Source organism: Prinia subflava, chromosome 4 (assembly GCF_021018805.1).
Source record: "Prinia subflava isolate CZ2003 ecotype Zambia chromosome 4, Cam_Psub_1.2, whole genome shotgun sequence".
NCBI lineage: Eukaryota > Metazoa > Chordata > Aves > Passeriformes > Cisticolidae > Prinia > Prinia subflava.
The window spans coordinates 65239780-65255272 of NC_086250.1; the positions used below are offsets into that span (position 1 = coordinate 65239780).

General features: G+C 36.8%; 1 protein-coding gene across 3 annotated transcripts in view; it reads right to left on the bottom strand.

Annotated features, from left to right (window-relative positions):
- SEMA3A (semaphorin 3A) overlaps positions 1-15493 on the bottom strand; it is a 237311-nt gene that overhangs the window by 16368 nt on the left and 205450 nt on the right. For all 3 annotated transcript variants that reach the window (XM_063396993.1, XM_063396992.1, XM_063396991.1), the window contains 3 exons: positions 12987-13206; positions 7815-7906; positions 5013-5054 (listed from right to left, as the gene is read on the bottom strand). In XM_063396993.1, coding sequence (XP_063253063.1) covers positions 5013-5054; positions 7815-7906; positions 12987-13206 — 354 coding nt within the window. The remainder of the gene's footprint in view (positions 1-5012; positions 5055-7814; positions 7907-12986; positions 13207-15493) is intronic.

Here is a 15493-nt window from a genome sequence, read left to right on the forward strand (position 1 = left end):
TTTTGTACTCTTTTCAATACGTCACATGATTTAACTGGAACACGTCTTTAATGAGGGGAGAGGTTTTGTTTTATTTTGGATAAAAACCAGTGTTGAGTAGAAGATGCAGTTCAAATGCAGAAGTAAATAAAAAAACATGCATACAAAATGAAACACAGCCTTGCATGGCATCACAACAGAATATCTTGTCTCTCTCAATTTCCTCTCTGATATCAAATTCAAATTCATTCCACTAGGGAAGTTGGCCCCCAGAGGGATATGAGAAAACTGAACTTCTGATCCCATGTGGAAGTCCAAAGAGAGATATTTCAGATAATTCACAAAGAAAACATGTATTAGTGGGATGCAAAACTAGGGGAACACTGAATAAATAGATACACAAAAGTTCAAGGGCATAATCCTTTTGGTTTGGAAACACTGACAAAACCTTGTCACTCAGCATCCACAGTGGACCGATTAATACCTTTCTTCAAGGTCCTACTCCAAGCAGTCTCATGAAAAAACATAAAAATTTGTAATAATTTTTCTTTCTTTGAAAACATAATGGTGGTGTGAAAAAATAGGATTTCATGAAATGTTATCAAAATGCTTCATCTCCTGTGTTGCAATGTCCCAAAGACACCATTTCCAGGGAATTCAGGGATGGAAGATGGCTGTGGTCTCCTACCTACTAGACATAATGAGCACTGCATAACAGGAGACAGCAATACCAAAAACACTCATAAGAGGTGTTGTGTTAACTTCTTTCAGAGACAGCAGCTTGGCAGTTTATATAGACATATTAATTGTAACAGAAACATCCCGTGCATTTATATAAACACCAGTGTTTTCTCAAGGCAAATATGACAAGGGAAGCCCCCAAAGGAAATTTCACTGGCAAATTGAAAACTAAACCCTTTCTAAGCAGCTGCTTCCCTCTATTATAGTTTCATAGCAGGGTTGTAAACCCACATTCTCCAGGCAAAAATCTTTGACCACACAGGGCTTTACACAAAGCCTGAACTGTACAAACCCATCCCAGTGAGTGCTGTAGCCTTGAGAAGAGATGACAGACAACAGACATGATGAGCTGCTTCTCTCTAACTTAAGTGACTTAATCAAGTACCCACCTAAGGGGTACATCCTGCAGTAAAAAGAGCAGCAATTCAAATCTTAGGTGACCTAACTGCTTCTCAAGGGATGCCTCTTCTCTTTACTGATTATGGAGGCAGCATAGGTCAAATTAGAGCTTCAGTTAAGTATCTTAAATGTCCAGATGGTATTGATCTGAGTCCTGTGTAATTGGGGCTTTAATATCTGTATAAACATGTAGGAACGTGTGGTGCAACTAATACAAAAATCAACCCAGAGAATGCACATGGGAAAATAAAGAATGGTGTAATGGTTTCCAATGTACCTCTGCAGCCAATTTAATTTTGCAAAATTCCCCTCCATGATTTCTAATAAATGTCTTTAGAATTAAAGAATGACCAGAAACATTAAAAAAAAAAAAAAAAAAAAAAAAAAAAAAAAAAAAAAAAAAAAAAAAAAAAAAAAGGATGAGGCCAAAATAGGGTTACTTAAAAACTGTATTCCTTGTAGATAAGTTCATAGTTCAGTCAGTGTTCTGCAGCATATGTTTCAGGTGCTGCACAGCCTTAAGGCTGCTGCCTTGTTTGCTGCTCTTCTGATCATGGTTTTAGGCTCCAGCTGGTGATCATTATTCTGAACACTAACAATATAAAACATCCAGGCAGTATGAAAATCAGAAAATAGAAATAGAATTATTTGCATCAATGGTCTAACCTTACTTTGCTATACCACAGCCAAACTGCCTTTCCAGACATCTCTTCCAAGACATTGTTAATTTAATGAATGAGATTATTGGATCAAACCAGAGAGTCAAAAAAAAGTTGTCCTCTAAAACTTCCAGCAGAAGTACCAGAACTCAAGAAAAACTGAGACTAACATTTTAAGCAATCCAGTGGTTTCTGTTGACCCCACAGTGCTGTCCAGAAAAGCAATCTTTCTCCAGAAAAAAGTCAGACAAAGAGATAACAGAATGCAAAAATTTAATGCTTAAGAGGAAGAACTTAAGCAGAAGTTTTGAAGGAATTTTAGGGAGCATGAGATTCAAGTAATTTAATGTCTTGAGAAGTAATGCAGCATAGTTCAGCACACTGTTTGTTTAAGTGATATATTAAGTGATATATTAATTTTGAGCTGGTCCTTTCTATATGCCCACTATGGACAGAAACATTGATCTCTGAATAAAATTCAGAGTACTTGGTGAAATATACTATAAAAGTAGTCACTAAGTTATTTCTGAAGGTGTCTGCCTTGCCTTTGCTTGAAAATCTTATACAAGAGAAACGAAGCTCTTTGTAGCAATTCACCAGACGAGGACTTGGCCTGTTCAGCCAAGGATCTCCTTGTCCTTTCCCCACATCACCAGAAACCCAAGAGCTTCTTGAAGGGGCCTCACAAAGCCGACCCCGAGGAAAAGGTGAGAGGTTGCTGTGCAAGAAGTCATCTTTGATTGAAACCCAGGCTGGCCTTTTTGGCCTGCTTCCATGTTTGAAAGGGAAAAATTACAGAGGTTCACCAGGCAGGCTGAAAGGCAGGTGGTGCCTTGTCTCCCACAGAACGGAGCTGAGGCAGCTGCAGGGTGTAGCAGTTGCTCAAGGATGCTCTCAAGGTTTGTGTCTATTGCTAACGAAGCACAAACTGTTTAAGTGATAAGGTTACACAAGCCTAGGGCTCTGAAGACAATCAGGAGGAATGTGTAGCTTCAGTGAGAAAATATATACATAATTCCTGTGAGCTAAAGACAGCAGAGTGGAGGAAGAATGCATTAAGGCTTGGTCTTGCACATAAAAGCTAGATTTCCTTACTCAAAGCCACTCTTGCTTAAGGGCCAAATGTATACTCAGAGAGAGAGAGAGACAGGAGCTTTACAGCTTAATATAATTTAAAAGTTAAGCTAAGTTCCGCTCCTGAAAAATTTGTAGATTTTGGTCTTTAGGAAGAGTAATTTGTAACATAACGTATTGGCATGATGGCAAAAGAGGTAGCTTTGAACAACCAGAGTAGTAAAACATTTAGAAATAAGGAGAAACTCCCTGTACCATGTTTTTATAATTGGATGAAAGATTTGTTAGTGAAAAAAACAAAATGAAGTGATTATTTTTAAGGCATTCAGTAGAACATGCTGGGTTTTACTATTTACATTTCATGCTCTGGCTTTCCACAATGCATAGAATTATCGTGCTGTTTATACAAAAACCACCCTGCTTATCAGAACACAATGAGTAAAGTGTTTGAGTTATAGAACTACAGTATTTTTAAACCATAAATGTAAAATGGAAACATGTTGCCATATACTTATTTCATACATACTGCCAAAAGCTTGTCATAGTGTATCATGATTCTGTCATTTTTAGCCTGAGGCTGGTTGATTTTTCATGAGTTTTACTCTGCCTGAATAACTTGTGGTTTATGCTCTTTTTTAGCTTTAGACAATTTTAGCAGTGTAAATTTGTTTTCAGAAAACTCAGGGAAAATTGTAATCTCTCCTGAATAACTAAAGATGCTTTGGAGAAAAAGCTGTATGAAAATGCATGGTCAATTTTCAAACATGATTGGCTGCTTTAAGGGAATGTACTTATAAAAATAATCCAAAGCAGAGCATTTTGGTATGATGTGAACATATATACAACTTGACAGGTCTGTTTTTAAATATCCCAGTGTTCAATAGTACTTTTTTCTTTGTCCTGCCATTTTTGCTGGTTTAGATGGTAAACTGTTAAAACAGTGTCCCCCCTAAACATTTTCTGTCAAATACATGAATGCTTTCAGACAATTTTCCTAAAGACAGTGAATTCAGAGTTAAATATGCAGCACTTCAAATATAATATTGGACTCTGTCCATTACAGAATGAATTCAACTTCTGTTTAATAATGTATAGAGTGAGGTAGAAGAATTAACTAATTTTTTACTTATAACGTGCACAATTTTTAGTGTACCTAGTCCTTAAAGTAATACCAAATCTCCTCTTTCCTGACAATGACATTAATGAAAACAAGTTTCACATATTTATCTAATTAGCTTCCAGATCACAACATATATGAAAAAGAAAGGAAAAAAAAAGTTAAATTTGACACTAAATTTTATGTCTTAGTCTCCTGAGACAGGAAATGACCGTGGCTGGGATCCATCCACCTAATTCCAGGCAAAACTGGAAGATAGTCCCATAATACCCACTTCATTCCTGGACTGTAAACCAATGTTCTTTGCACAACCACATAATTTATCAACTGCTTTACAAATTTGCTTAGAAATGCAGGAAACACCTTTACTGTAAGTCAGACAAAACTTTACCTCTATCCATCAAGAAGTTCAGTTCACTTTAGTTATGGTCTGGTTTTATAATACCTATCTTTTCTATAAGCAGTTAGCTATTATTGTACTCAACAGAAAGTAGGAAATGTAACCTAACTTTATCCTAACCACATCACTGAACCAGGCCATGGAAAATTTGGACTGCATCAGATTTGTTGATCTTTTATTAAAGCTGAATGACGCACATATAGGACAGAAACAGAGGGGGATGTCTCATTTCCATCCTTTGCTTCCACCATCTGCATTTTGTACCAGACTATTTTACAGTCTTTAATGGGACTGGAACTAGTCCCATTAAAGAAAGGGACCAAGTTTGGCCACTCCTTTTGAACAGTCTCTCTGTCATGCAAACATTCTGTAATGTGGATTTTTACTTTTTTTTTTCCTAGAGAGCCACCAGACAGCTGGTTAGTTTGTTTTTAGTTTCCACCTTACCAGTAAGTGACACAAACGAGACTTTTCCTTTCCCCGTTGCACGTCACATTTTCTTGAGAAACTACTGCTGTTTATGTAAAGGGATGGGATGCTGCTGCTGCAATTAATATGTCTCTGCTGACTGCCAAGTTACTGTCTCTACAAGACAGGGACCAATAAATATTTGAAAGTGATTTAACATTTGTGCACATAGTACCTGCTTTGTGGAAATCTTCATTGCTGAAATAACAGTGGGTTCCTAGAGAAAAATAGAGTTAAAATATAAAATGAGCCATAAGCATAAAAATTCTATTACAACATTATTTGCACAAGGTAGAAAACCCTGAAATGAAACTAGACACTCCCTAGTAATAGTTCTTCTTGTTGTCTTTTGCAGTGGAATAACTTCTAGCTGTAAATGAATTAGAATGCATGTACATATCTGGGTGCATCTTTGATTGCCATGTTGATTGTAGATATTTCATTTTCCACTATTAATACAATTTAATTGTGATCACTTGGTAACTAATTTCACATCTTGAAATTGTTGTCTACACTTAATACTAAAACTGCATTTCAAGAACTTCCAAGGTAATATGAAAATAATAAAGGCTGTATGAAAATTCATAGATACTATCTATTATAGGTAGTAACACTGAAATAATCAACTCATTTTAAGTATATCGAGGTGAAAACCCCATTCTTGTGAAATTTTATTCATAAGAACAAGTTTTAATCCCAAGTATAATCTTTTTAGCTGCTCCCACACTCTTCACTTACAAAGAAGTTACAGGCATTTTCAGAACATCCAACAAAAATGAGCAAGAGGTTCTTTCCATTCTGGAATATCCATTATTTCATCAACTGTTACAACTTTTAGGTCCATAGTGTTGGATGGATTTTAATTTTAAGAGTAAAAATGGCATAATAGACAGTGTGGAACTCAATTTTCTGCATGAAATTTCTTCCATCTAGAAATCTGCTATTGATCCTACACAGCATACTTTTGGTTGTGTACATTAATAAAGTCCTTATTAAGCTTTTACACTTGTATAGTTTTCAACTTGCTTATCCTGAGAGAATTTGATATGGGTCACTGGATGCTAAGCATGGACTTGCCTTTACAGAGGGGTTAATAGACCTTATATTAGAAAGCATCAATTAAATGTAACATTTGAATGAAAATTGAACTCATTAGTTTGTTTGCTCAGCTGTTCAGAGAAATATTGCACAAATGGGGTTTAAAGAGGCATTTGTTATCAATGTAACAGATATGAAAGACCTTCCTTTGTGGAATTTTAAATGAAAAGCATCATAGTGCTTGATGTTAAGCACATTGAAGCTTAACATCAAAATACATTATTCATGATGCATGTACACTCTTTACAAGTAAAGAAAACTTATATTTGGGTGAGGTACATGTAAAATCTGATGGAAATTCCCTATTGAAAGATTCGTATCTTATGCATACAAATTCTGCTTATTCCACTAAAGTACATCAATGCCCTCTTTAAGGCTTAAACACGTCTAAAGAGATAATTGAGCTTTCAAGGAAATCAGAACACCAAACTACTTCCATGCAATGAAAAAACACACATGTAAAGTAAAATTCCAAATTTGAATTTGCCATTGACTATTTTACTTCTGTAAAACCTTTCTGAAGTAAAATTAATTCCCTTCCTTTTCCTTCTTTCACTTTTTTATTTTTCTGATCTCCTTTAGCTTCGCACTTCTGCTTGTTTCAGGGAAGAGACTCATATATTATCAACAATTTCCAAATTACCCTGTGTTTATGTAATGACTTTTGCCTGTGTAAAAAAAGAAAAGTTGTCTCATTTTCTTATCATAGCTTCTACTTTATTTTAATGTTAAGAAAGGAGAAAAAAGTACCTTCAATTTCTGTCCTCAAAAAACCCCATGGATTACAGACACAGGGACACACATTTTTCAGAGGTATCCTGCACTCAGAACAGAGGTTTCTGAGCAAGATTGGTGCCAATAACAGCAGGAACGCCCATAAGAAGCTCTGCTTAGCTATCTTGTTTCCCCTCAGAAAAAAAAAAAAAAGGTGAAGGGATGGCAGCAGAGTTTGATGAGGACGTGTGGCTGGGCCCCTCTGGCAGGTCCAGGGCATGGTCCCTGTGGCACATCTGGGGTAAAATCACAGGACAAGGGACTCCTGGAGAGTGCCAGCAGCATCTTCACACTGCCACGCCACCCTTGTGCTCCCAGGCAGGGGTCAGCCCCACAGCTGCCTGGAGACGGGGAATGGTGCCATAAACCGGCACTGACAGAAGGAATAACGTGGGGAATGTAAGTGATTCGTTGTTGTGTACACAGCACAAGACATCCCTGGGTTCTGTCTGGGGAGTGTTTGAAAGGTTTACCCAGCCTTGCCTCGCAGGGCTGCCTACGGGATGCTGTATTTTTTAGGTGGCTCAAGCAGGAAAAATGGAAAAGATTGATTTCACCAAAAAAGTACTAGAGTTAGGGGGTGTTTGTGGTGCCTGCTGTGGAATCACAAAAATGAGACCCCAAAGTGACCTTTGAAAATATAAACACTTTGTTCCTCAGATTATTAAGCATAAGAAATCTGGGCAGATCACTGTTTTACCTAAAGTATCTTCCTAGTTAAAATACGCTGACAGTCTGGATAGTTTTGAGAGTTGAAGCAATTATAAATTAGTATATTGCATATCTCTGTGGGAGAAAACAGCCAGGCATTGTTCCCAGACCTGCACAGGTATATACTTGAGAATGCAAAGGATCTAGGATTCAGAAACACTAATTTACTTTTTAAACCACCGACCAAGAGCCCAGAATGCCATTTCTTTTATCATTAACCTCCAGCTTGCACTGAAAGTTTCAAGGTTTATTTTGACTAGTGTCTGGGTCTCTAAACGACAAGCTAATTAGAGGGGTATGCCAGGCTATTCCTTGGCTAGACTGCAAGAAGTTGAGTTTGCAGCTGTCCACAGAGAAATCTACAACCTGACACTTGAAATTTAGCCGCACTTACCCGAAAGACTGTCATTTCTTCCAGCAAGACTTCCTCTAATTCGTGCCAAGTCTCCTTAGGAATTGAAACCACTTTAAGAACTGTTCCAATATCTTGGGGAAAAAAAAAAAAAAGGGTTTTCAGGTGCTTAAGATGAATACTTCTGCTCTGTAGCAGCCAGAATTTCTTGTGGTATATAATTATTTCACATATAAAGACTACGAAGCTACGTATCTCTCAGCACTCATTCAAAAGAACTGCTATTTAAAATAACCTCAGAAAACAACAAATTTCAGTAGGATATTTAAGTATTTCAATTATGAAAATGCAACGAAGAAAACACATAGTATTACAGCTATTAAGGAATAGACAGGACTGAAATACTATTTAAGTGATAGTATAAAATGACAAATCCATGAGTGGGGAAGGAAATGCTCTAAATTTCTGCAGTTGTTTTATTGTCTTTTGAGTATGATGTTTTTCTTTCTTAAAATGCATGTGAAGATACTGCAGTATGGATATAAAACCATCTGGACACATGTTGTTAGACAGATGAAGCTGTTAGGTCTCTTAAGTACGTGTGATCTTCCCTGTGTCAAACAAAGTACCTAAGATGTATAAGCCCCTTAAGGCATCTGTATTTCTCTGTGTGTAAGATGGTGATTCTTCACTGAAGGGGAAAAGCATACAATTTGTGCCTTTGGTTTAGAAATAGGTGTGTGCCAGCATTTTAGTATTATATCAAATTACATTTTTTGAGTTTTGCAACAAGCTGTAAAATGAACAAGGCCAGCACTTGAAATTCCAGAGCCAGAGCCTTTGGTTTTGTGAGCATGGTGGAGACTAAAGACCATCTCTGTTACTCAGCTTCTGCATCTGTGATTTATTTCTTTGTTTCTATGAACGCAATTTCCAGGAAACAACAAAAACACAAAGAACCATTTCTAGGCTGGCACACATCACTGCAGACTCTCTGAAATGGAAACAATCTGTATGCGACTTTTTCTTTTTAACCATCCAAGTGTAGTGCCATGTAAATGTATCACAGGTAGAATAACTATGTCCCTAAGGACTTTTCATATTGCACATCCTACAGCTTTAATGGTTCAGGAAAACACAAGGCATTTTAAGCAGATAAAATTCTCAAATAACTGTAAAGGTTGACATTCTTAAAACAAGAATTTAACCATCAATTACACAAAATTAGATATATATATATATATATATATATATATATATATACATTTTATAAGTACATATAATTTGAGGCTCTTAGCTAAGATTTCTGAAAAAAAGATGACAACTTTCTACTTCTATATCTAAAATACACATAAAATTGAGACAAAGAGATCACATGCATTAGAAATATTTTTTATAGGACAACTAACTTAAAAGCTATTGATTCAACACGAAAATTCTGGTATTTCTTTACATGATTTTTTATTTAAATATTCTAGAAAACCTGGAATATCCTGTAGAACTGAGATTTTTCATTTTTTTCCCATCTGCTTTCCTTTAAGCAGATGTTGCTTTCTAGATATGTATTTCTGGAATTTTAGAAAGAAACAATTTCTTTTCCCTCAGAATATGCACATCACTCTTTTCTTTCATTAGCCACAAATTCATATATTCTTAAAAAAAAAACACAAACCAACAGTTATTTCTTAAAGCAACAACAAACAAATCACATCTTTCTTTTTATTTAGGCATCTACAGTACAAATTAAGCTAGCAAAATATATTACATAAGTGGGTTTGGAGTGGTTTTCATTATGGTCATTGCTACAAATTGACTGTATTTAAAGCAAGAAATATTAAGAACAAATGCAATATAAACTTTAAAATAATAATAAAAAATTTCCACATTTCTAGAAAAGAGTAATTCAGAATAACAGATAATGTAACAGCAGTTATATTTGTAATTTAATTGATGAGTTTATTTCTCTAATTATCCTGATAATAAGATGATTGGTTTTGAGGAAAATACATTTTACGGGTGTAAAACAGGGAACTCTGATCTAATAAATATAACAGCATAGCAAAGTGTCACAACTTTATTCTGTGTTGGACTAGGACTGTTGTCAGTCACAACCCGTTAAATGCCATATCCTAGAAATAAAGGGAGATTTTTCATAAAACAGACTGAGTGGGCACCGAGCAGACACAAGTTCCCCATAATGTTGTTTCAACAAAAGGTCAGACTTTTAAGTGGCTCCCGCAACAATTACAGTTGCCTGATCTCAAAAAAGCCTCTGAGGTCAAAGATACACTGAGTTAATCACTGCGGAGACTCTGGTCAGGCCACAGGTACCAAAGTGGGGCTTTATCTGAGTTTTGCATCAAGATTTACAGAGTAGTATTTCAAACAATTTCACACAAATGGAATCAGGCGTCTCCTTTAGGATCAATAGGCCCTGCTTAGTAAGGTAAGATTACTGTTATTAATTTGCTTTACTGACAGAGGTACTTTAACTGTGCCAAAGGATGCCAAACATTAGACAATCAGGATTTGCATGAAATCCTGTTTTTTCTGATTACTTTCAAGCATGCCGATAGGATTTTATTTTCATTGTGAAACACACTGGCACAATCACAGTGGGAAAGAAACTGCTCAGCTCAAGATTTCCCCCACAGGAAAGGAAAATGTGACCACACTGGATGGCTATTAATTATGTTGTGTTCAATTATCATCAGTTATTCATGAAAAGGGAAAAAAAGTATTTCTTCAACATACTGCAGTTCAGCAGCACATGGGAATAATGTAGATTGCTCTAACAGCAATGGGAAAATACAGAGAAATATTATCTAATCTGATGGGACAGACCTGCACAGAAAAACCCAGTCATGCCCCAGGGAGCATAATTCTGGCTTTGTCATAGGTTCAGAGGACCAAGTGGGAAAATGGACTGTGACTAGAGTGCCTAATCTGCTTCCCAGTTAGTTCTTTGCTTGGGAAGAAGTAATACGTGCTGATTGTGTATCTTTCTGATTCCTCTGACTCTGAGCAGCTGGCTCTGTGCAGCTCTGTGGCAAAAGGCAGACAAGGCCTCAGCACTGGCTCTTTACCTCTCCCCCTCCCCATGGAAGACACCTTTTCCTGATTCTGAAAACCACAATAAGGACACTGAGCTCAGAGGAGCATGAAGATTTTTTGCTCCAGCTCCAGGCATGGGTGTTGTGGTTCCTGTTTTTGTCCCATGAGGGTATGACCTCCTGCTGGAAACAGAATGGTTTCTATGGACAAAAGCACTATTTCAAAAATTAGTAACATTCTGCACTTAGAAAGATGGGATTTTGGTGCTGAAATCTCTTTTGGCAAGTGCAAATAATAACACTTTTCTTAGTTTGTGGGCAGGGCTATCACCAGCATTGGATGGAATCCTCATCATTTACCACATACCTGAATATTAGTGTTTAGGAAAACCCTAAACGCCCAACTCAGAGGTAAAAATTATTGTTTAGGTACTTTCAGAGGGAGATCTTGCCTGACTGATTTACATAAAAAACTGCTAGACCGAATAATAACCACTAAATAACCAGTATATACAATGGTAACTATCTAGAAGCTGTAACTCAGTTTTAAGGAAGTCTTACTGCACTGTCTGAAAAAGACAGGAACTTCTGTCTTCTCATCTGACTCCAACAGAAGTCTTGAAGAAAAGCACAGTGAATCTCTGGAAGAACTTTTTGCTTTCCCTTGCAGAAACCAATGCACCTTCTTAGCCCACAGGCCAAGTTTTGGAGAGTTAAATGCCATCTCTTTTGCTCAAGAAATACATTTATTTAAGTTCTTTATGTTTGTTCACCATACCGTGTATGCCACTAATTTGTTTTTTGTGGGGCAAATCATGTCATAGAGGACTTGTTGAAAGGCACCAAACACTGTGAATTGTGGATGACATTGTAGTCTCTTATGAGTGATGGAAAATATATATGTTGTGCAAAATCATATGAAAATACTTTTCAATGTTTTATGCAAGAACAAACCGTAGCACTGGTATATAATGACTCAGATTTGAAGCTTTGAAGTGCTTTAACCCTTCCTGCAGAGCTGTTTTCTGCAGTACATGTTCTGAACTGTTATGCTTGCACTGTGTTTGGTACACAAAGCTTCATCAGCTCTCAGTTTACTCATAATACATTTCAGGCACCAACACGAAACAGATCTTCCATTTATTGCTTTGGAAATCTGACCCCAGGTCTAGAGTATCAGAACTGTATTTAAAGCATCTAAAAAGTTGGATTGTTATGAGACAGACTTAGATTTTTTTTTTTTGGTCCGACACTGAAAAGAAACAGTAGGGTTTGGTTTGATTTGGTTTGCCTCGTGATGCCAATGTCAAATTACTGGTAATTACGTTCAGTAGAAGTTTAAAATACTTTTATTCAATGTACCTGAAACATCAGCCAACTAATGTAAAACTTTCAGAGATGAAGAAACAGATCCACCAATTGCTACTCAACACACTTTTGAAACCATTAAATTTAGCAAAATGCACATCAGCTAATTTTTGGACACTCTCTCATTATTACCTTTCTGGAAAAAAAAAAGTCTTTTCTGAGTTCATGTTTACACTTCTCTAAGATACCCAAGCTGTATGATTCTGCAAATGCTTTGGAAAGGATATCATCTTTCTATTTGAATACCACCTCTTCTGAAAACACTCCATTTGTGCCAGATATCTTCATCTTAAGTAAAATGATGCACCCTCTTGGCTGAAGAGCTGAGCATCTTAAGGCAATACTTGAAATACTTGAAAGGCACAAAAGACTTTTACCATACCTGGATATTTGCCTCATTCACGTTAACACTTTTTTATGCTGCACTTCAAAATGGGTACCTCAAACCCCTCATTTTAATACTAAATTATGATTAATAAGGCAAGACATTTCTAATAAGAATCCCTAATAGCAGTAGATGGAAAGAGGGTGGTTTGATCTTAATCCAGTTGGCAAAGCTCCTAAAGAATTAAGCTGTGTAGGCTATGGTCTGAACCTGTAACAGTGAATGTTCGTAACAAAGACCTACCCACAGGAGGGGTCCTGCCCCAAAGTTTTTGGGTCCTGCCCCAAATTTTCACATGTTTACACTGTTCTTCAGCCATGGTTCTGTCTTTCAGAGTACGAATTTTTACCTGCTCTAGGTCTCCATCAGTCCTGGAGGAGCACACAGTGCAGATTCAAGACCCCTCACCTGTGCCAATGAACATCACGTCGTACTGGCCGTCCTCTGCGTCCACGCGATCCACCACGATCTGCGTGAACTGGTAATCCACGTCTGTCTTAATCATGATTGGACGGTTGTTGATGGGGAATACTGGGTTGTACATGGCAGGATGACTTCTGGCAAAGGTGATAACCTCATCAGGAAGGTCCTTCGTGGAATCAAAACCTCCAAACGTTTTACTGGGACACTGGAAATAAAAAAAGGAAATGTTTTATGTTTTATTATTTATCATCCCATCTATGGCAGTCTATAATTAAATATTCAGGGAATCTAAGTGTTTTGTGACAGACAGCAAAAATTAATTCTGTCACTCATAGTCTCTATTTTTAAATTGTATTTAAACCAATATGGTTAACAGAATGCAAATGATCCTCATACATCACTTTTCCTACTCCTTTTCAGTGCAAAAGGCTTTTAAGTCCAGTTGTGATTAATATTAGTCTTTAACTGTCAGAAGGAAGAAGTCCTGAAATACCTAAATCATTCAATACAAAGCAAGCAATTCAGTATTTGGTTATGTATACAACACAAAATTAATTATACCATCATCTTTGTTTCAAAATATTGTCTTCAGAAGTTGACTTGAAGTCCAAATCGCTACGTGAGGAATCAAATCCTTAAATCCTGGGACAATGCCCTGTTCTAATGACTGTTCAAACCCCTGCTTGTCTCAACAACTCTGCGTCCTCCACGTAGCCCCGGTAATGTGGATCCTGTTACACTAAATCAAATCTAGTGAGTCATGTCTTAAATGTATTTTTTTTTTTCTTTCCCCTGATTCTAAAGAAAGCCTTCTCTGAGTGTTACCAATCATACCATCCATGTGAACTGGTAGGTAAGATGAGTCTCATTAAGGAACTGAATAACTCCTCACTGCCCTGCGCAGTGACAGAACAGTTGGTGTCCCATTGGGATGAATCTGGTCCCATGACAGAAAGACAGAAAAGAGACACTTTTCCTGTATATATACCCAGGGATGGGCCAGACAGTTTTGCCTCTCATCTGTGAGAACCACAGGGTTCTGCTTTCCACATTTAGTTTATGTTCTCCCACTGTAAGCAGAAACCAGAGGCTGGAAAGGAAAGGAGAGGTAAGACCATGGTGTCTGTAGCCACAAAAGTATTCCTCCACTTTCAGCTATTACATATCCCTATCAGGAGACTCAAGAACTGTGGCTGATCACCCTTTGCTCTCATCCCTTCTGCAGAATTGGAAAGTATTTGATGAGAAGTTAGCTGTAACATAAACATAAGCATTAGTAGTATATTAGTACTGTTGAACAGGTGAAGAAAACAAGCCACAACGACCACAGGCCAAAGCTCCTTGTCAAAGATCTTGGTGATCCCAACTGCTGCTGTGTTCAGATAACTCTTGAAGACATATAAAACACTGAATCCCAGCTGAAATTAATTATTTTGAACTTCATGAAGTTACTGCTACACATTACTATTTGAATGAGTATTTGAACTTCAAATATAAACAACTGGTGTTAAAATGCCCAAGATAATTTGCCCTTTATATTCAGGTATGAAATACCTTCCAATTAAATTAAAAACCTAGAGGACAAGATCTTATTAAGCAAGAATCCAGACATTGCAGGATGCTCAACAGAGGAAATCAATTGTCATTGCTATCCCCTTGATCCAAATTATTAATAATTCAACAGAAATGAAATTTAAAAATCGATGTTGTCAAAAAGAGTAGTTGCTATACTCAGCAAAGGGATGTTTCCAGCACGGACATATAAAGTGTAAATTGTCCCTTGCTGGCATATTTGTTTGTAAGCAGGTTCTGTTTGTATGGAAGGGAAGAATGGAGCGAAGAAGAATATTTGATTAAGGCATGTGGAGCAGAAAAAGCAGAAAGCAAATTAGCTATCCATTTTATTTTTTGAAGATTTTTAAACCTTTTTCTTCTTGTTATATGTTCTTGCTCTTTTGTACAAAAATATTACAAAGAGAAAGTCAGACGGACTTTTCATAATTATTGGCCAAATCACTGTCTGTCTCAAAAACAGTGTTTCAAATGCTACACTTTAAGTTTGCTTTACATCTCAATTAATATTCTAACTGCAGTTCAATACTAATTACTTGGATTAATTAGGTAAAAATTAATTAGATAATAGCTGTAAAGTACTCTATGTATAAAAATCACAACACAAGAACTAAGTATTGTTAACTGCAGCTGGGCTGAATTTTCAGTGCTTTTTCAGAAGCATTGAAAAAAATACTAAATGAACGTTTATTTCAATTTTAGGCAAATGAATTTCAGCTGTGTTTCAACTGCTTGAATATTTACTTTCTGGCTCATTTTCTAATAAAGGGTTTTACTTGCAGCAATATGAAATAAGGTCCCAAGGGAAGTGGTCACAGCACCAAGAGTGCCAGAGCTCAGTAAGTATTTGGACAATGCTCTCAGGCACATGGTGTAATTCATGGGTCTGGTCTGTTCAACAGAACAGAAGTTCTGGAGAA